Below are 22654 nucleotides of genomic sequence, written 5' to 3'. Positions count from 1 at the left end.
GGAAAAAAAAACTGAAAATATGCACATGGAGGGAATTCAAAAAACTGCAGGTGCAATTTTTTTTTTATAATTTATTGTTTTGAAAAAGAATCCAAAGATTATTAGACGTCAGTTACATTTATGATCATAATTTTATAATTGATTCAAATTATGGTTACATGGACTGTGAAAAATTTTACTGGAAATTTAAAGGAAATTATTAATGAGTTTAAGTTAGTCATGAATATAAAATATAAATATGATTATAAATCAAGTTATTTATATACTTTACTTTAATGGAATTTATAATTTTCGAACCAGGAATACCTTTGTAAATATTGAGTTATCAGAAAAATTGCAAGAGACCTTTTTTTGTAGCGCTTTAAATTATCTACAAAAAAGGTGTCTTGTAGTTTTTTTTTAAACTTGATAGTTATTGAGATATTTGGAGTTTAAAATATTCTAGGGTCTTCTGGACTCGTTGATAATTAAAATATATGCGCTGTCGAAGATTTTCCTTAAAATTTAAAGGAAATTACTTGAAGTTATTGACAAGTTCAATCAGTCATTAATATAAAATATAAATATTATTATAAATTAACTTATTTATATACTTTATTTTTACATAAATTTAAATTTCCAAGTGATAAATGTCATGAAAATTAAAATCACAATGTATTTTATTTTATTTCATTTAAATTATTTTTTTTTTATTGTCCATAAGTCAATTAATTTTAAATAATATTAATTTTAAAGCTGATAGTTATTTTAAAAACCTGAATTTTAATTTAAAATTATTTTTTTTCATGTGTAATTAGTTTTTAAATACGCGAAAGTTCATAGCAAGACTTTAATAAACTCGCAATTATCAAAAACTAATTAAGGTTTTTTAAAAAAAAGTTAGTACTGTATTTTAAAACTTTTTGAATTTAAATCCAACTCAATTAATTACATAGATCATATATTTTTAAATATTCACATTGTATTTTCATTTAAAATTTTGCTCTAATTTCTTTAATTACGAACTAATCAATATTCTTTTAAAATTCATAAATTTTATTAAATTTCCATGACAATAATCCTCAAAATTTCCACCTAGATACTGAATAATTTATTTCACCTTTCTGTTAATTAATTATAAATATTTCTTATTGATACCTTTATATTTTATATAAATATTTAGTCATTTTCAAAATAAGTTATTGAAAATATTCGAAGAGTTCGAAGTATTCGTACATTTTGAAATTAATAGGATTATCTGTTAGTATTTGAATTATTCAAAGTATGTCAGTTTTCGAATTATTCGAACTGATCGAATTATTCGAATTCGAAGTATTTATAAGTATTTGAAAAATTCCAATTATTCGTAACTTTTCGAATTATCTGAACTGATAGAATTATTCGAATTCGAAGTGTTCATCAGTTATCGAATTATTTTTAAATTATTCGAATTCGAAGTATTCGTTAATTTTTGAATTTGTAAATTTTCGAAGTATTCGTAAGTTTTTGAATCATTTGTAAATTTTCTAACTATTCGAACTGATAGAATAATTCTTGAATATTGAATAATAATTTTTGAATTATTTTCGTTTAATTTGAATTCAACCTATTAATCAAATTTCGAAATATATTCGTAAATTTTCAAATTAATCGAATTCCAAGTATTTAAAATAATTCGTAAGTCCGAATTATTCGCACAGCCCTAATTTATACCAGAAAACCCGCGAAATTATTCACATAAATAAATCTTCTAGATGATTTGCCACCGCCACCAGAGCCCACAGAATACATTTCCTGCGTTCCTGGGTCATTTCCACCGCCCCCAGAAGAATTACCACCGCCACCAAGTCCCGTGTCATCCAGCTACAGCGAACTACGCCGCGCCACCTACGACCCCCATCATCAGACAGATTACCCACCAGACCACCATCACCATCACCACCACCACGACTACCCAAATGACATCTACGGACCCAGTTCCCAGTCTAGCTCAACTTACGAGTCGATCTACGAGCCAATAAACCCGCGGCCGCCTTCCCAGCTGTCCTGCAACTACTCCATGTACTCCGGGTACGGGTCAGCGAGTACTCAGCCTCCAGGTAAAGTCTCTCCCGTAAAAGAAGTTGACACTCTCACAGATTTACTAGTCCAGGGAATGGAAGACAACCAAGACGACAGTGACATTTATGGAATTTGCGCTCACTGCGGGAAAAAAGTCGAAGGTGAAGGCACCGGGTGTTCGGCAATGGACAAAGTTTTTCATATCGACTGTTTCTGCTGCTTTGTATGCCGCGTAAATTTACAGGGAAAGCCTTTTTATTCACTCGAGGGTAAGCCCTACTGCGAGGAAGACTATTTGAATACTTTAGAAAAATGTTGCGTCTGCACCCGGCCAATTCTCGATCGCATTTTGCGCGCAACTGGGAAACCCTACCACCCATCTTGTTTCACCTGCGTCGTCTGCGGGCAAAGTTTGGACGGGATTCCCTTCACTGTCGACGCGACCAATCAGATCCACTGCATCCAGTGCTTCCATAAAAAATTTGCTCCCCGTTGCTGCGTCTGCAAGCTTCCGATTATGCCAGAGCCTGGACAGGATGAGACCGTCAGAGTCGTAGCTCTAGATCGCAGCTTTCATATTCAGTGTTACAAGTGCGAGGACTGCGGGCTGCGTTTGTCATCAGACGCCGAAGGCAGTGGCTGCTATCTGCTCGATGACCATGTTCTCTGCAAGAGCTGCAACGCAAAACGTGTACAGGCACTCACTTCTCATATGACTACTGAATTGTAAAATATAATCAAGGTGCCATATTTTTATTCGTTTATACTAATAGCTTATAAGTTTATAAACATTCCAATAGTCTATTTGTTCAGTATTTTTGAGAAAAAGTACTGAATATTTTTTTTAGTATTTGTATTTTCTATAATATATTTTATCTTATTATTTTAAATTAAATAAAGTATTAGATTTAATTGTAATCAAAACAAAATTTAAGTATCAAAAACTACTTGTCATATTTATCTCCCAAACTATCACTCCTACGAAAAAATTTAATCAGTAGAAAATTATCTAGAATTGAATATCCTCTGGAAAGAATACCAACAAGCCCTACTTATTCCCAATTTTTACTAAATTAATCATATTAACAACATTCGTAAGTACTCAGTACATTTATCTGCCAAACTATCACTCCTACGAAAAAATTTAATCAGTAGAAAATTGTCTAGAATTAAATTTCCTCTGGAAAGAGTACCAACAAGCCCTACTTATTCCTAATATTTACGAAATTACTCATATTAGTATAATATTTGTAGTTAAAATATAGAAAAAATTGAGGTAAATTTTAAATACAACTATTTGGTTATAATAATAGTGACTGGTAAAAATCAAGACTAAGACGATTATCAAAAGTAAGCTATTGTTTATTTATAAACATTTTATTAAATAGTAACAATTAAATACATTTACATTGACATTTATATTAGATTAATTGACTGTTAAAACGCACACATACACCCGTATAATTATTCCAGTAAATTAGGATTGTTATTAAAATTTCTATTGTGATAAATAATGAATAGTTAATGGATATTTGTAATCGATAAAATATATATATATGACTATAAGATTTGTTTTTATGCAACGAGTCTTTATTGAGATTTGTTGATTATTATTATCTTTATGTATGGCTTTGTATTTATAATTTGATAATAAATTTTATCAGTAAATATTTCAATGATTGTTGAATTATTATCTATCCATTATACAAAAATTGCAGTGGACTCTAGATAGGCTAATTGGGTGACCTGAGTCTGGAGTTTTTCAGTTAGTGTTTGTTTGTATTTTTTTAATAATATTTTACCCACTCTTGACAAGTGTATTAAAAAAAATTAATTTTGTAAAATTTTAAAGATAAAAAATTTCATGTTTTAATCAATTTTTAAAAATGTGTGCAGACAAACTTACAAATAATTGCCAAATTTTTTTACAAAGCATAAATTCGGTGGTTAAAAAAAATTATAATAATATATGAGAACAATAATATATAGGCATAAATAATTGAAAATTTATTTATTTAACATTTGTATTATCATTATAATTTTATTATAATTGCTTTAAATAAAACAAAGGTAAAAATAATGTTGATATGCACAAAACTAAAAATATATCACTCGTAAATATATATATTATATTATAAACTGGTCCTCGATTTACAGTAATTATTAACATTATAATACTGTTGTTCTGTTTGTTTACTTATTAATTAAATGTAAGATTATTTATCAGTTAATAAATAAATAGAATAAAAATATACATAAATGCAATCACATAATTAAGATGCGTGAATAGAAATCATACTTTTTACATGAGTATACAATATGTAATTGTATCGTACATACACAGAAAAGAGTAATGAATTAACTCATCTTAAGGGGGATGATAGCCACTGTGAAATTTAAGAAAAAAAATTTTTTTTCTTTATTAAATCAAAGTTAAAAAAAACTACTTTTTTTGAACTGGTGGCATCTATAATTTACATAAATATGAACCGATTAACAATTTTTTTTTATGCATAGAGATTACAGCGCGACTTGGTTTTTTTGTTTCAGATAATCCGTTTTTGAGTTAGAGATGACACCGTGGTGGGGGAAATTTTTGTGGTGCTCCACAAAAATGTGTATATCATTATAATAGCATGATATTTTTTAATAAAAATTTAGGAGAATTATCTTCAATGTATACTTTATAAAACAAAAACAAAACCCCGATCCCCAAATTCCTTTACTATCCCAGTCAAAAAAAATTCCTGAAAAACACTTATTTTTTCGATCCTCACAGTGGCTATCCTTAATTAACTACTTATAAATTAATTTTAATATCGATTATTAATTTTTTTTTAAAAAATTAATGGAATAGTTTGATATATTAATTTGTTTTTTCTTTGTACTTTAAACGTAAAAAAGGCGCATTCGGCTTGTCGATACTAGCAAGTTGTCATCAAAGAATTTCGTCTCGATTACGATGTTCCCACTGTAAAATAAAATTTAATGGTTTAAAATTTAAATTCAGGAAATTTAATTCTGGATCGAGTAAAATAACGAATTGTTGGCACGGAGAAACACGATTGAGATTTTAATTTTTTTTTTTTAAATGAAGAATAATTACGGAGGAAAATTTGACTGTCTAGAGATACGAATTCTATTTCAATAAATTTCATGGTTGATAGATGAAAGTTACTTCTCAAAATTTTTATGATTGTCGATGATAATTGTCATGGAAATTTATGAATTTTAAATGAATATTGATTAGTTCGTAATTAAAGAAATTAGAGCATAATTTTAAATGAAAATACAATGTGAGTATTTAAAAATATATGATCTATGTAATTAATTGAGTTGGATTTAAATTCAAAAAATTTTAAAATACAGTACTAACTTTTTTTTAAAAAACCTTAATTAGTTTTTGATAATTGCGAGTTTATTAAAGTCTTGCTATGAAATTTCGCGAATTTAAAAACTAATTACACATGAAAAAAAATAATTTTAAATTAAAATTCAGGTTTTTAAAATAACTATCAGCTTTAAAATTAATATTATTTAAAATTAATTGACTTATGGACAATAAAAAAAAAAAAAATTTTAATGAAATAAAATAAAATACATTGTGATTTTAATTTTTATGGCATTTATCACTTGGAAATTTAAAGTTATGTAAAAATAAAGTATATAAATAAGTTAATTTATAATAATATTTATATTTTATATTAATGACTGATTGAACTTGTCAATAACTTCAAGTAATTTCCTTTAAATTTCAAGGAAAATCTTCGACAGCGCATATATTTTTATTATCAACGAGTCCAGAAGACCCTAGAATATTTTAAACTCCAAATATCTCAATAACTATCAAGTTTAAAAAAAAACTACAAGACACCTTTTTTGTAGATAATTTAAAGCGCTACAAAAAAGGTCTCTTGCAATTTTTCTGATAACTCAATATTTACAAAGATATTCCTGACTTGAAAATTTAAAATCCCTGATTTCCTAAACTAAATATACTTCTGGCAATTCACAACTTTTTTTCATCTATCCTGTAATATTCATTAATTTCTCTACAATTGCCACAAGATCCAATTCAATCAAAACTACTAGTCACATTTTCACGTTTTCTTTTTTTTCATCTCAACTATTTTTCTAAAATCTCAATCACTTCCGGTAGTGACCATTCAGGGCCAAGCATCTCATAGTAATCCGAATATTCTACTGATCCCAAGAAATAGGTAAATATAAAAAAAAAATCATACTTAAGAACATTCGCCGGCATCATCTGACTTTCTGGAGCCGCTTGCATTAAACTCTGCCACGTGTTGGTACTCTGAGGTATGACTAAGCCGAATTCGAAGAGCCATTCCTCCAGACAACGTCCTTTGAATAAAACCTTCTGTTCCAACCTGAACCTTTCCAGCGGCTCAATCGAACTGAAATTTATTTCCCTTGAAACCGCGCGGGATTTTAGTATTCTTTTAGGTACGCGCGCCTCGTGTTCCACATCAGGTACCGATCTAAAAAAAAAAACACACACACACATAAACATACAAATACATAATTAATCAATTAAATATTGATTAGAAAATCATATAATTATAAATTTTTACTTACATGTCCTCATTTCCTTGCCATAAAACTTTTCCCGTATCCGCATCTCGTAAATTCATCCAATTTCTGCATAAATTTATTTTATTAATTAAATCATTTATCATGTATATATATATATACTTATATTATTTATTTAAAATGAACAATATATATTCATATTGTTACTTAAAATTATTTAAAATCACCATAACCTCAAAATGAATGAAAAAAATTCTTATTAATAAAATAATTTAAAAAAACTTACACTTGAAATCCTTTTAAAATGTCTTCTGCTCGTGATGGCATTTTAAATTATTAATTTTAATTTATAACAATAAATATATAAGACACTGTCAGTGGAATTGTGATAAATAAGCAACGATATAAATATTTATATTGATGAACAAGAGACAACTGAGGTTACCAAGGTAATGAGGTTCCAGTAAAAGCATGGGCTTTGGAAATTCCCCTACTACTGCACATTTATAAACTGCGCATGCGCAGAGAAAAGTGGGAGAACATTTAGTACACTATAGGGTTAGAGATGTAAATTTTTCGTTGGTTGAAAAGAAAACCGAAGATTATTGTTAAGTGGTTACAAGTATATGCGCCTTAATATTTTAGGACGAAAAAAAATGTGCGCATGTGTGAATAGAAGTGTAATTTAAAATTGTCGATTTAGGTGATATTTAATGAAACTTCAATGTACTTCAATGTCTACAGTTATCATTGATAAATAATTAACATGTGAGAAATCATTAAATCAATTCTAAGTTTTTAAAAATAATTTTAAATACTAAATATTTAATTTGAAATTTACGGACTGTCAAAACTTTTCTGATTTTTTTTTTCAACAAATCAATTATGGAAAAAAAAACTGAAAATATGCACATGGAGGGAATTCAAAAAACTGCAGGTGCAATTTTTTTTTTATAATTTATTGTTTTGAAAAAGAATCCAAAGATTATTAGACGTCAGTTACATTTATGATCATAATTTTATAATTGATTCAAATTATGGTTACATGGACTGTGAAAAATTTTACTGGAAATTTAAAGGAAATTATTAATGAGTTTAAGTTAGTCATGAATATAAAATATAAATATGATTATAAATCAAGTTATTTATATACTTTACTTTAATGGAATTTATAATTTTCGAACCAGGAATACCTTTGTAAATATTGAGTTATCAGAAAAATTGCAAGAGACCTTTTTTTGTAGCGCTTTAAATTATCTACAAAAAAGGTGTCTTGTAGTTTTTTTTTAAACTTGATAGTTATTGAGATATTTGGAGTTTAAAATATTCTAGGGTCTTCTGGACTCGTTGATAATTAAAATATATGCGCTGTCGAAGATTTTCCTTGAAATTTAAAGGAAATTACTTGAAGTTATTGACAAGTTCAATCAGTCATTAATATAAAATATAAATATTATTATAAATTAACTTATTTATATACTTTATTTTTACATAAATTTAAATTTCCAAGTGATAAATGTCATGAAAATTAAAATCACAATGTATTTTATTTTATTTCATTTAAATTATTTTTTTTTTATTGTCCATAAGTCAATTAATTTTAAATAATATTAATTTTAAAGCTGATAGTTATTTTAAAAACCTGAATTTTAATTTAAAATTATTTTTTTTCATGTGTAATTAGTTTTTAAATACGCGAAAGTTCATAGCAAGACTTTAATAAACTCGCAATTATCAAAAACTAATTAAGGTTTTTTAAAAAAAAGTTAGTACTGTATTTTAAAACTTTTTGAATTTAAATCCAACTCAATTAATTACATAGATCATATATTTTTAAATATTCACATTGTATTTTCATTTAAAATTTTGCTCTAATTTCTTTAATTACGAACTAATCAATATTCTTTTAAAATTCATAAATTTTATTAAATTTCCATGACAATAATCCTCAAAATTTCCACCTAGATACTGAATAATTTATTTCACCTTTCTGTTAATTAATTATAAATATTTCTTATTGATACCTTTATATTTTATATAAATATTTAGTCATTTTCAAAATAAGTTATTGAAAATATTCGAAGAGTTCGAAGTATTCGTACATTTTGAAAGTAATAGGATTATCTGTTAGTATTTGAATTATTCAAAGTATGTCAGTTTTCGAATTATTCGAACTGATCGAATTATTCGAATTCGAAGTATTTATAAGTATTTGAAAAATTCCAATTATTCGTAACTTTTCGAATTATCTGAACTGATAGAATTATTCGAATTCGAAGTGTTCATCAGTTATCGAATTATTTTTAAATTATTCGAATTCGAAGTATTCGTTAATTTTTGAATTTGTAAATTTTCGAAGTATTCGTAAGTTTTTGAATCATTTGTAAATTTTCTAACTATTCGAACTGATAGAATAATTCTTGAATATTGAATAATAATTTTTGAATTATTTTCGTTTAATTTGAATTCAACCTATTAATCAAATTTCGAAATATATTCGTAAATTTTCAAATTAATCGAATTCCAAGTATTTAAAATAATTCGTAAGTCCGAATTATTCGCACAGCCCTAATTTATACCAGAAAACCCGCGAAATTATTCACATAAATAAATCTTCTAGATGATTTGCCACCGCCACCAGAGCCCACAGAATACATTTCCTGCGTTCCTGGGTCATTTCCACCGCCCCCAGAAGAATTACCACCGCCACCAAGTCCCGTGTCATCCAGCTACAGCGAACTACGCCGCGCCACCTACGACCCCCATCATCAGACAGATTACCCACCAGACCACCATCACCATCACCACCACCACGACTACCCAAATGACATCTACGGACCCAGTTCCCAGTCTAGCTCAACTTACGAGTCGATCTACGAGCCAATAAACCCGCGGCCGCCTTCCCAGCTGTCCTGCAACTACTCCATGTACTCCGGGTACGGGTCAGCGAGTACTCAGCCTCCAGGTAAAGTCTCTCCCGTAAAAGAAGTTGACACTCTCACAGATTTACTAGTCCAGGGAATGGAAGACAACCAAGACGACAGTGACATTTATGGAATTTGCGCTCACTGCGGGAAAAAAGTCGAAGGTGAAGGCACCGGGTGTTCGGCAATGGACAAAGTTTTTCATATCGACTGTTTCTGCTGCTTTGTATGCCGCGTAAATTTACAGGGAAAGCCTTTTTATTCACTCGAGGGTAAGCCCTACTGCGAGGAAGACTATTTGAATACTTTAGAAAAATGTTGCGTCTGCACCCGGCCAATTCTCGATCGCATTTTGCGCGCAACTGGGAAACCCTACCACCCATCTTGTTTCACCTGCGTCGTCTGCGGGCAAAGTTTGGACGGGATTCCCTTCACTGTCGACGCGACCAATCAGATCCACTGCATCCAGTGCTTCCATAAAAAATTTGCTCCCCGTTGCTGCGTCTGCAAGCTTCCGATTATGCCAGAGCCTGGACAGGATGAGACCGTCAGAGTCGTAGCTCTAGATCGCAGCTTTCATATTCAGTGTTACAAGTGCGAGGACTGCGGGCTGCGTTTGTCATCAGACGCCGAAGGCAGTGGCTGCTATCCGCTCGATGACCATGTTCTCTGCAAGAGCTGCAACGCAAAACGTGTACAGGCACTCACTTCTCATATGACTACTGAATTGTAAAATATAATCAAGGTGCCATATTTTTATTCGTTTATACTAATAGCTTATAAGTTTATAAACATTCCAATAGTCTATTTGTTCAGTATTTTTGAGAAAAAGTACTGAATATTTTTTTTAGTATTTGTATTTTCTATAATATATTTTATCTTATTATTTTAAATTAAATAAAGTATTAGATTTAATTGTAATCAAAACAAAATTTAAGTATCAAAAACTACTTGTCATATTTATCTCCCAAACTATCACTCCTACGAAAAAATTTAATCAGTAGAAAATTATCTAGAATTGAATATCCTCTGGAAAGAATACCAACAAGCCCTACTTATTCCCAATTTTTACTAAATTAATCATATTAACAACATTCGTAAGTACTCAGTACATTTATCTGCCAAACTATCACTCCTACGAAAAAATTTAATCAGTAGAAAATTGTCTAGAATTAAATTTCCTCTGGAAAGAGTACCAACAAGCCCTACTTATTCCTAATATTTACGAAATTACTCATATTAGTATAATATTTGTAGTTAAAATATAGAAAAAATTGAGGTAAATTTTAAATACAACTATTTGGTTATAATAATAGTGACTGGTAAAAATCAAGACTAAGACGATTATCAAAAGTAAGCTATTGTTTATTTATAAACATTTTATTAAATAGTAACAATTAAATACATTTACATTGACATTTATATTAGATTAATTGACTGTTAAAACGCACACATACACCCGTATAATTATTCCAGTAAATTAGGATTGTTATTAAAATTTCTATTGTGATAAATAATGAATAGTTAATGGATATTTGTAATCGATAAAATATATATATATGACTATAAGATTTGTTTTTATGCAACGAGTCTTTATTGAGATTTGTTGATTATTATTATCTTTATGTATGGCTTTGTATTTATAATTTGATAATAAATTTTATCAGTAAATATTTCAATGATTGTTGAATTATTATCTATCCATTATACAAAAATTGCAGTGGACTCTAGATAGGCTAATTGGGTGACCTGAGTCTGGAGTTTTTCAGTTAGTGTTTGTTTGTATTTTTTTAATAATATTTTACCCACTCTTGACAAGTGTATTAAAAAAAATTAATTTTGTAAAATTTTAAAGATAAAAAATTTCATGTTTTAATCAATTTTTAAAAATGTGTGCAGACAAACTTACAAATAATTGCCAAATTTTTTTACAAAGCATAAATTCGGTGGTTAAAAAAAATTATAATAATATATGAGAACAATAATATATAGGCATAAATAATTGAAAATTTATTTATTTAACATTTGTATTATCATTATAATTTTATTATAATTGCTTTAAATAAAACAAAGGTAAAAATAATGTTGATATGCACAAAACTAAAAATATATCACTCGTAAATATATATATTATATTATAAACTGGTCCTCGATTTACAGTAATTATTAACATTATAATACTGTTGTTCTGTTTGTTTACTTATTAATTAAATGTAAGATTATTTATCAGTTAATAAATAAATAGAATAAAAATATACATAAATGCAATCACATAATTAAGATGCGTGAATAGAAATCATACTTTTTACATGAGTATACAATATGTAATTGTATCGTACATACACAGAAAAGAGTAATGAATTAACTCATCTTAAGGGGGATGATAGCCACTGTGAAATTTAAGAAAAAAAATTTTTTTTCTTTATTAAATCAAAGTTAAAAAAAACTACTTTTTTTGAACTGGTGGCATCTATAATTTACATAAATATGAACCGATTAACAATTTTTTTTTTATGCATACAGATTACAGCGCGACTTGGTTTTTTTGTTTCAGATAATCCGTTTTTGAGTTAGAGATGACACCGTGGTGGGGGAAATTTTTGTGGTGCTCCACAAAAATGTGTATATCATTATAATAGCATGATATTTTTTAATAAAAATTTAGGAGAATTATCTTCAATGTATACTTTATAAAACAAAAACAAAACCCCGATCCCCAAATTCCTTTACTATCCCAGTAAAAAAAAATTCCTGAAAAACACTTATTTTTTCGATCCTCACAGTGGCTATCCTTAATTAACTACTTATAAATTAATTTTAATATCGATTATTAATTTTTTTTTTAAAAAATTAATGGAATAGTTTGATATATTAATTTGTTTTTTCTTTGTACTTTAAACGTAAAAAAGGCGCATTCGGCTTGTCGATACTAGCAAGTTGTCATCAAAGAATTTCGTCTCGATTACGATGTTCCCACTGTAAAATAAAATTTAATGGTTTAAAATTTAAATTCAGGAAATTTAATTCTGGATCGAGTAAAATAACGAATTGTTGGCACGGAGAAACACGATTGAGATTTTAATTTTTTTTTTTTAAATGAAGAATAATTACGGAGGAAAATTTGACTGTCTAGAGATACGAATTCTATTTCAATAAATTTCATGGTTGATAGATGAAAGTTACTTCTCAAAATTTTTATGATTGTCGATGATAATTGTCATGGAAATTTATGAATTTTAAATAAATATTGATTAGTTCGTAATTAAAGAAATTAGAGCATAATTTTAAATGAAAATACAATGTGAGTATTTAAAAATATATGATCTATGTAATTAATTGAGTTGGATTTAAATTCAAAAAATTTTAAAATACAGTACTAACTTTTTTTTAAAAAACCTTAATTAGTTTTTGATAATTGCGAGTTTATTAAAGTCTTGCTATGAAATTTCGCGAATTTAAAAACTAATTACACATGAAAAAAAATAATTTTAAATTAAAATTCAGGTTTTTAAAATAACTATCAGCTTTAAAATTAATATTATTTAAAATTAATTGACTTATGGACAATAAAAAAAAAAAAAATTTTAATGAAATAAAATAAAATACATTGTGATTTTAATTTTTATGGCATTTATCACTTGGAAATTTAAAGTTATGTAAAAATAAAGTATATAAATAAGTTAATTTATAATAATATTTATATTTTATATTAATGACTGATTGAACTTGTCAATAACTTCAAGTAATTTCCTTTAAATTTCAAGGAAAATCTTCGACAGCGCATATATTTTTATTATCAACGAGTCCAGAAGACCCTAGAATATTTTAAACTCCAAATATCTCAATAACTATCAAGTTTAAAAAAAAACTACAAGACACCTTTTTTGTAGATAATTTAAAGCGCTACAAAAAAGGTCTCTTGCAATTTTTCTGATAACTCAATATTTACAAAGATATTCCTGACTTGAAAATTTAAAATCCCTGATTTCCTAAACTAAATATACTTCTGGCAATTCACAACTTTTTTTCATCTATCCTGTAATATTCATTAATTTCTCTACAATTGCCACAAGATCCAATTCAATCAAAACTACTAGTCACATTTTCACGTTTTCTTTTTTTTCATCTCAACTATTTTTCTAAAATCTCAATCACTTCCGGTAGTGACCATTCAGGGCCAAGCATCTCATAGTAATCCGAATATTCTACTGATCCCAAGAAATAGGTAAATATAAAAAAAAAATCATACTTAAGAACATTCGCCGGCATCATCTGACTTTCTGGAGCCGCTTGCATTAAACTCTGCCACGTGTTGGTACTCTGAGGTATGACTAAGCCGAATTCGAAGAGCCATTCCTCCAGACAACGTCCTTTGAATAAAACCTTCTGTTCCAACCTGAACCTTTCCAGCGGCTCAATCGAACTGAAATTTATTTCCCTTGAAACCGCGCGGGATTTTAATATTCTTTTAGGTACGCGCGCCTCGTGTTCCACATCAGGTACCGATCTAAAAAAAAAAAACACACACACACATAAACATACAAATACATAATTAATCAATTAAATATTGATTAGAAAATCATATAATTATAAATTTTTACTTACATGTCCTCATTTCCTTGCCATAAAACTTTTCCCGTATCCGCATCTCGTAAATTCATCCAATTTCTGCATAAATTAATTTTATTAATTAAATCATTTATCATGTATATATATATATACTTATATTATTTATTTAAAATGAACAATATATATTCATATTGTTACTTAAAATTATTTAAAATCACCATAACCTCAAAATGAATGAAAAAAATTCTTATTAATAAAATAATTTAAAAAAACTTACACTTGAAATCCTTTTAAAATGTCTTCTGCTCGTGATGGCATTTTAAATTATTAATTTTAATTTATAACAATAAATATATAAGACACTGTCAGTGGAATTGTGATAAATAAGCAACAATATAAATATTTATATTGATGAACAAGAGACAACTGAGGTTACCAAGGTAATGAGGTTCCAGTAAAAGCATGGGCTTTGGAAATTGCCCTACTACTGCACATTTATAAACTGCGCATGCGCAGAGAAAAGTGGGAGAACATTTAGTACACTATAGGGTTAGAGATGTAAATTTTTCGTTGGTTGAAAAGAAAACCGAAGATTATTGTTAAGTGGTTACAAGTATATGCGCCTTAATATTTTAGGACGAAAGAAAATGTGCGCATGTGTGAATAGAAGTGTAATTTAAAATTGTCGATTTAGGTGATATTTAATGAAACTTCAATGTACTTCAATGTCTACAGTTATCATTGATAAATAATTAACATGTGAGAAATCATTAAATCAATTCTAAGTTTTTAAAAATAATTTTAAATACTAAATATTTAATTTGAAATTTACGGACTGTCAAAACTTTTCTGATTTTTTTTTTCAACAAATCAATTATGGAAAAAAAAACTGAAAATATGCACATGGAGGGAATTCAAAAAACTGCAGGTGCAATTTTTTTTTTATAATTTATTGTTTTGAAAAAGAATCCAAAGATTATTAGACGTCAGTTACATTTATGATCATAATTTTATAATTGATTCAAATTATGGTTACATGGACTGTGAAAAATTTTACTGGAAATTTAAAGGAAATTATTAATGAGTTTAAGTTAGTCATGAATATAAAATATAAATATGATTATAAATCAAGTTATTTATATACTTTACTTTAATGGAATTTATAATTTTCGAACCAGGAATACCTTTGTAAATATTGAGTTATCAGAAAAATTGCAAGAGACCTTTTTTTGTAGCGCTTTAAATTATCTACAAAAAAGGTGTCTTGTAGTTTTTTTTTAAACTTGATAGTTATTGAGATATTTGGAGTTTAAAATATTCTAGGGTCTTCTGGACTCGTTGATAATTAAAATATATGCGCTGTCGAAGATTTTCCTTAAAATTTAAAGGAAATTACTTGAAGTTATTGACAAGTTCAATCAGTCATTAATATAAAATATAAATATTATTATAAATTAACTTATTTATATACTTTATTTTTACATAAATTTAAATTTCCAAGTGATAAATGTCATGAAAATTAAAATCACAATGTATTTTATTTTATTTCATTTAAATTATTTTTTTTTTATTGTCCATAAGTCAATTAATTTTAAATAATATTAATTTTAAAGCTGATAGTTATTTTAAAAACCTGAATTTTAATTTAAAATTATTTTTTTTCATGTGTAATTAGTTTTTAAATACGCGAAAGTTCATAGCAAGACTTTAATAAACTCGCAATTATCAAAAACTAATTAAGGTTTTTTAAAAAAAAGTTAGTACTGTATTTTAAAACTTTTTGAATTTAAATCCAACTCAATTAATTACATAGATCATATATTTTTAAATATTCACATTGTATTTTCATTTAAAATTTTGCTCTAATTTCTTTAATTACGAACTAATCAATATTCTTTTAAAATTCATAAATTTTATTAAATTTCCATGACAATAATCCTCAAAATTTCCACCTAGATACTGAATAATTTATTTCACCTTTCTGTTAATTAATTATAAATATTTCTTATTGATACCTTTATATTTTATATAAATATTTAGTCATTTTCAAAATAAGTTATTGAAAATATTCGAAGAGTTCGAAGTATTCGTACATTTTGAAATTAATAGGATTATCTGTTAGTATTTGAATTATTCAAAGTATGTCAGTTTTCGAATTATTCGAACTGATCGAATTATTCGAATTCGAAGTATTTATAAGTATTTGAAAAATTCCAATTATTCGTAACTTTTCGAATTATCTGAACTGATAGAATTATTCGAATTCGAAGTGTTCATCAGTTATCGAATTATTTTTAAATTATTCGAATTCGAAGTATTCGTTAATTTTTGAATTTGTAAATTTTCGAAGTATTCGTAAGTTTTTGAATCATTTGTAAATTTTCTAACTATTCGAACTGATAGAATAATTCTTGAATATTGAATAATAATTTTTGAATTATTTTCGTTTAATTTGAATTCAACCTATTAATCAAATTTCGAAATATATTCGTAAATTTTCAAATTAATCGAATTCCAAGTATTTAAAATAATTCGTAAGTCCGAATTATTCGCACAGCCCTAATTTATACCAGAAAACCCGCGAAATTATTCACATAAATAAATCTTCTAGATGATTTGCCACCGCCACCAGAGCCCACAGAATACATTTCCTGCGTTCCTGGGTCATTTCCACCGCCCCCAGAAGAATTACCACCGCCACCAAGTCCCGTGTCATCCAGCTACAGCGAACTACGCCGCGCCACCTACGACCCCCATCATCAGACAGATTACCCACCAGACCACCATCACCATCACCACCACCACGACTACCCAAATGACATCTACGGACCCAGTTCCCAGTCTAGCTCAACTTACGAGTCGATCTACGAGCCAATAAACCCGCGGCCGCCTTCCCAGCTGTCCTGCAACTACTCCATGTACTCCGGGTACGGGTCAGCGAGTACTCAGCCTCCAGGTAAAGTCTCTCCCGTAAAAGAAGTTGACACTCTCACAGATTTACTAGTCCAGGGAATGGAAGACAACCAAGACGACAGTGACATTTATGGAATTTGCGCTCACTGCGGGAAAAAAGTCGAAGGTGAAGGCACCGGGTGTTCGGCAATGGACAAAGTTTTTCATATCGACTGTTTCTGCTGCTTTGTATGCCGCGTAAATTTACAGGGAAAGCCTTTTTATTCACTCGAGGGTAAGCCCTACTGCGAGGAAGACTATTTGAATACTTTAGAAAAATGTTGCGTCTGCACCCGGCCAATTCTCGATCGCATTTTGCGCGCAACTGGGAAACCCTACCACCCATCTTGTTTCACCTGCGTCGTCTGCGGGCAAAGTTTGGACGGGATTCCCTTCACTGTCGACGCGACCAATCAGATCCACTGCATCCAGTGCTTCCATAAAAAATTTGCTCCCCGTTGCTGCGTCTGCAAGCTTCCGATTATGCCAGAGCCTGGACAGGATGAGACCGTCAGAGTCGTAGCTCTAGATCGCAGCTTTCATATTCAGTGTTACAAGTGCGAGGACTGCGGGCTGCGTTTGTCATCAGACGCCGAAGGCAGTGGCTGCTATCTGCTCGATGACCATGTTCTCTGCAAGAGCTGCAACGCAAAACGTGTACAGGCACTCACTTCTCATATGACTACTGAATTGTAAAATATAATCAAGGTGCCATATTTTTATTCGTTTATACTAATAGCTTATAAGTTTATAAACATTCCAATAGTCTATTTGTTCAGTATTTTTGAGAAAAAGTACTGAATATTTTTTTTAGTATTTGTATTTTCTATAATATATTTTATCTTATTATTTTAAATTAAATAAAGTATTAGATTTAATTGTAATCAAAACAAAATTTAAGTATCAAAAACTACTTGTCATATTTATCTCCCAAACTATCACTCCTACGAAAAAATTTAATCAGTAGAAAATTATCTAGAATTGAATATCCTCTGGAAAGAATACCAACAAGCCCTACTTATTCCCAATTTTTACTAAATTAATCATATTAACAACATTCGTAAGTACTCAGTACATTTATCTGCCAAACTATCACTCCTACGAAAAAATTTAATCAGTAGAAAATTGTCTAGAATTAAATTTCCTCTGGAAAGAGTACCAACAAGCCCTACTTATTCCTAATATTTACGAAATTACTCATATTAGTATAATATTTGTAGTTAAAATATAGAAAAAATTGAGGTAAATTTTAAATACAACTATTTGGTTATAATAATAGTGACTGGTAAAAATCAAGACTAAGACGATTATCAAAAGTAAGCTATTGTTTATTTATAAACATTTTATTAAATAGTAACAATTAAATACATTTACATTGACATTTATATTAGATTAATTGACTGTTAAAACGCACACATACACCCGTATAATTATTCCAGTAAATTAGGATTGTTATTAAAATTTCTATTGTGATAAATAATGAATAGTTAATGGATATTTGTAATCGATAAAATATATATATATGACTATAAGATTTGTTTTTATGCAACGAGTCTTTATTGAGATTTGTTGATTATTATTATCTTTATGTATGGCTTTGTATTTATAATTTGATAATAAATTTTATCAGTAAATATTTCAATGATTGTTGAATTATTATCTATCCATTATACAAAAATTGCAGTGGACTCTAGATAGGCTAATTGGGTGACCTGAGTCTGGAGTTTTTCAGTTAGTGTTTGTTTGTATTTTTTTAATAATATTTTACCCACTCTTGACAAGTGTATTAAAAAAAATTAATTTTGTAAAATTTTAAAGATAAAAAATTTCATGTTTTAATCAATTTTTAAAAATGTGTGCAGACAAACTTACAAATAATTGCCAAATTTTTTTACAAAGCATAAATTCGGTGGTTAAAAAAAATTATAATAATATATGAGAACAATAATATATAGGCATAAATAATTGAAAATTTATTTATTTAACATTTGTATTATCATTATAATTTTATTATAATTGCTTTAAATAAAACAAAGGTAAAAATAATGTTGATATGCACAAAACTAAAAATATATCACTCGTAAATATATATATTATATTATAAACTGGTCCTCGATTTACAGTAATTATTAACATTATAATACTGTTGTTCTGTTTGTTTACTTATTAATTAAATGTAAGATTATTTATCAGTTAATAAATAAATAGAATAAAAATATACATAAATGCAATCACATAATTAAGATGCGTGAATAGAAATCATACTTTTTACATGAGTATACAATATGTAATTGTATCGTACATACACAGAAAAGAGTAATGAATTAACTCATCTTAAGGGGGATGATAGCCACTGTGAAATTTAAGAAAAAAAATTTTTTTTCTTTATTAAATCAAAGTTAAAAAAAACTACTTTTTTTGAACTGGTGGCATCTATAATTTACATAAATATGAACCGATTAACAATTTTTTTTTATGCATAGAGATTACAGCGCGACTTGGTTTTTTTGTTTCAGATAATCCGTTTTTGAGTTAGAGATGACACCGTGGTGGGGGAAATTTTTGTGGTGCTCCACAAAAATGTGTATATCATTATAATAGCATGATATTTTTTAATAAAAATTTAGGAGAATTATCTTCAATGTATACTTTATAAAACAAAAACAAAACCCCGATCCCCAAATTCCTTTACTATCCCAGTCAAAAAAAATTCCTGAAAAACACTTATTTTTTCGATCCTCACAGTGGCTATCCTTAATTAACTACTTATAAATTAATTTTAATATCGATTATTAATTTTTTTTTAAAAAATTAATGGAATAGTTTGATATATTAATTTGTTTTTTCTTTGTACTTTAAACGTAAAAAAGGCGCATTCGGCTTGTCGATACTAGCAAGTTGTCATCAAAGAATTTCGTCTCGATTACGATGTTCCCACTGTAAAATAAAATTTAATGGTTTAAAATTTAAATTCAGGAAATTTTATTCTGGATCAAGTAAAATAACGAATTGTTGGCACGGAGAAACACGATTGAGATTTTAATTTTTTTTTTTAAATGAAGAATAATTACGGAGGAAAATACAATGTGAGTATTTAAAAATATATGATCTATGTAATTAATTGAGTTGGATTTAAATTCAAAAAATTTTAAAATACAGTACTAACTTTTTTTTAAAAAACCTTAATTAGTTTTTGATAATTGCGAGTTTATTAAAGTCTTGCTATGAACTTTCGCGTATTTAAAAACTAATTACACATGAAAAAAAATAATTTTAAATTAAAATTCAGGTTTTTAAAATAACTATCAGCTTTAAAATTAATATTATTTAAAATTAATTGACTTATGGACAAAAAAAAAAAAATAATTTAAATGAAATAAAATAAAATACATTGTGATTTTAATTTTCATGACATTTATCACTTGGAAATTTAAATTTATGTAAAAATAAAGTATATAAATAAGTTAATTTATAATAATATTTATATTTTATATTAATGACTGATTGAACTTGTCAATAACTTCAAGTAATTTCCTTTAAATTTTAAGGAAAATCTTCGACAGCGCATATATTTTTACTATCAACGAGTCCAGAAGACCCTAGAATATTTTAAACTCCAAATATCTCAATAACTATCAAGTTTAAAAAAAAACTACAAGACACCTTTTTTGTAGATAATTTAAAGCGCTACAAAAAAGGTCTCTTGCAATTTTTCTGATAACTCAATATTTACAAAGATATTTCTGACTTGAAAATTTAAAATCCCTGATTTCCTAAACTAAATATACTTCTGGCAATTCACAACTTTTTTTCATCTATCCTGTAATATTCATTAATTTCTCTACAATTGCCACAAGATCCAATTCAATCAAAACTACTAGTTACATTTTCACGTTTTCTTTTTTTTCATCTCAACTATTTTTCTAAAATCTCAATCACTTCCGGTAGTGACCATTCAGAGCCAAGCATCTCATAGTAATCCGAATATTCTACTGATCCCAAGAAATAGGTAAATATAAAAAAAAATCATACTTAAGAACATTCGCCGGCATCATCTGACTTTCTGGAGCCGCTTGCATTAAACTCTGCCACGTGTTGGTACTCTGAGGTATGACTAAGCCGAATTCGAAGAGCCATTCCTCCAGACAACGTCCTTTGAATAAAACCTTCTGTTCCAACCTGAACCTTTCCAGCGGCTCAATCGAACTGAAATTTATTTCCCTTGAAACCGCGCGGGATTTTAATATTCTTTTAGGTACGCGCGCCTCGTGTTCCACATCAGGTACCGATCTAAAAAAAAAAACACACACACACATAAACATACAAATACATAATTAATCAATTAAATATTGATTAGAAAATCATATAATTATAAATTTTTACTTACAAGTCCTCATTTCCTTGCCATAAAACTTTTCCCGTATCCGCATCTCGTAAATTCATCCAATTTCTGCATAAATTTATTTTATTAATTAAATCATTTATCATGTATATATATATACTTATATTATTTATTTAAAATGAACAATATATATTCATATTGTTACTTAAAATTATTTAAAATCACCATAACCTCAAAATGAATGAAAAAAATTCTTATTAATAAAATAATTTAAAAAAACTTACACTTGAAATCCTTTTAAAATGTCTTCTGCTCGTGATGGCATTTTAAATTATTAATTTTAATTTATAACAATAAATATATAAGACACTGTCAGTGGAATTGTGATAAATAAGCAACGATATAAATATTTATATTGATGAACAAGAGACAACTGAGGGTACCAAGGTAATGAGGTTCCAGTAAAAGAATGGCCATCGGAAATTGCCCTACTACTGCACATTTATAAACTGCGCATGCGCAGAGAAAAGTGGGAGCACATTTAGTACACTATAGGGTTAGAGATGTAAATTTTTCGTTGGTTGAAAAGAAAACCGAAGATTATTGTTAAGTGGTTACGAGTATACGCGCCTTAATATTTTAGGACGAAAGAAAATGTGCGCATGTGTGAATAGAAGTGTAATTTAAAATTGTCGATTTAGGTGATATTTAATGAAACTTCAATGTACTTCAATGTCTACAGTTATCATTGATAAATAATTAACATGTGAGAAATCATTAAATCAATTCTAAGTTTTTAAAAATAATTTTAAATACTAAATATTTAATTTGAAATTTACGGACTGTCAAAACTTTTCTGATTTTTTTTTTCAACAAATCAATTATGGAAAAAAAAACTGAAAATATGCACATGGAGGGAATTCAAAAAACTGCAGGTGCAATTTTTTTTTTATAATTTATTGTTTTGAAAAAGAATCCAAAGATTATTAGACGTCAGTTACATTTATGATCATAATTTTATAATTGATTCAAATTATGGTTACATGGACTGTGAAAAATTTTACTGGAAATTTAAAGGAAATTATTAATGAGTTTAAGTTAGTCATGAATATAAAATATAAATATGATTATAAATCAAGTTATTTATATACTTTACTTTAATGGAATTTATAATTTTCGAACCAGGAATACCTTTGTAAATATTGAGTTATCAGAAAAATTGCAAGAGACCTTTTTTTGTAGCGCTTTAAATTATCTACAAAAAAGGTGTCTT

General features: G+C 27.8%; 6 protein-coding genes across 6 annotated transcripts; 3 read left to right on the top strand and 3 right to left on the bottom strand.

The window, feature by feature from the left end:
- Positions 1 to 202: 202 nt before the first annotated feature.
- LOC128669042 (lipoma-preferred partner homolog) lies at positions 203 to 4743 on the top strand. The gene is made up of 2 exons (XM_053743214.1): positions 203 to 212; positions 1734 to 4743. Exons 1-2 carry the CDS (start codon positions 203 to 205, stop codon positions 2768 to 2770), a joined length of 1047 nt encoding a protein of 348 aa, XP_053599189.1. The 3' UTR covers positions 2771 to 4743.
- On the bottom strand, positions 3382 to 7061 carry LOC128668978 (retinal rod rhodopsin-sensitive cGMP 3',5'-cyclic phosphodiesterase subunit delta-like). The gene is made up of 4 exons (XM_053742811.1): positions 6881 to 7061; positions 6640 to 6702; positions 6285 to 6542; positions 3382 to 5011 (listed from the first exon to the last, which is right to left on the bottom strand). Exons 1-4 carry the CDS (start codon positions 6919 to 6921, stop codon positions 4930 to 4932), a joined length of 444 nt encoding a protein of 147 aa, XP_053598786.1. The 5' UTR covers positions 6922 to 7061; the 3' UTR covers positions 3382 to 4929.
- A 2143-nt stretch (positions 7062 to 9204) lies between these two features.
- On the top strand, positions 9205 to 12225 carry LOC103569234 (lipoma-preferred partner homolog; the record flags this gene model as incomplete). The annotated part of the gene is made up of 1 exon (XM_008546466.3): positions 9205 to 12225. A coding segment is annotated over one exon (1047 nt), but the record flags the coding sequence as incomplete, so codon positions are not given.
- Positions 12007 to 14545, bottom strand: LOC128668976 (retinal rod rhodopsin-sensitive cGMP 3',5'-cyclic phosphodiesterase subunit delta-like). The gene is made up of 4 exons (XM_053742809.1): positions 14365 to 14545; positions 14124 to 14186; positions 13768 to 14025; positions 12007 to 12494 (listed from the first exon to the last, which is right to left on the bottom strand). The coding sequence occupies exons 1-4, from the start codon at positions 14403 to 14405 to the stop codon at positions 12413 to 12415; spliced, it is 444 nt and encodes a 147-aa protein (XP_053598784.1). The 5' UTR covers positions 14406 to 14545; the 3' UTR covers positions 12007 to 12412.
- Positions 14546 to 16688: 2143 nt separating this feature from the next.
- LOC128667245 (lipoma-preferred partner homolog) lies at positions 16689 to 19708 on the top strand (the record flags this gene model as incomplete). Its single annotated transcript, XM_053743213.1, has 1 exon — positions 16689 to 19708. A coding segment is annotated over one exon (1047 nt), but the record flags the coding sequence as incomplete, so codon positions are not given.
- Positions 18347 to 21827, bottom strand: LOC128669039 (retinal rod rhodopsin-sensitive cGMP 3',5'-cyclic phosphodiesterase subunit delta-like). Its single transcript, XM_053743205.1, has 4 exons — positions 21666 to 21827; positions 21427 to 21489; positions 21072 to 21329; positions 18347 to 19976 (listed from the first exon to the last, which is right to left on the bottom strand). Exons 1-4 carry the CDS (start codon positions 21704 to 21706, stop codon positions 19895 to 19897), a joined length of 444 nt encoding a protein of 147 aa, XP_053599180.1. The 5' UTR covers positions 21707 to 21827; the 3' UTR covers positions 18347 to 19894.
- Between the last annotated feature and the right edge of the window lie 827 nt (positions 21828 to 22654).

Source organism: Microplitis demolitor, chromosome 2 (assembly GCF_026212275.2).
Source record: "Microplitis demolitor isolate Queensland-Clemson2020A chromosome 2, iyMicDemo2.1a, whole genome shotgun sequence".
Classification (NCBI taxonomy): Eukaryota; Metazoa; Arthropoda; class Insecta; order Hymenoptera; family Braconidae; genus Microplitis; species Microplitis demolitor.
The sequence above is the reverse complement of the archived record's forward strand: the minus strand, read 5'-3'. Positions and strand labels throughout refer to the sequence as shown.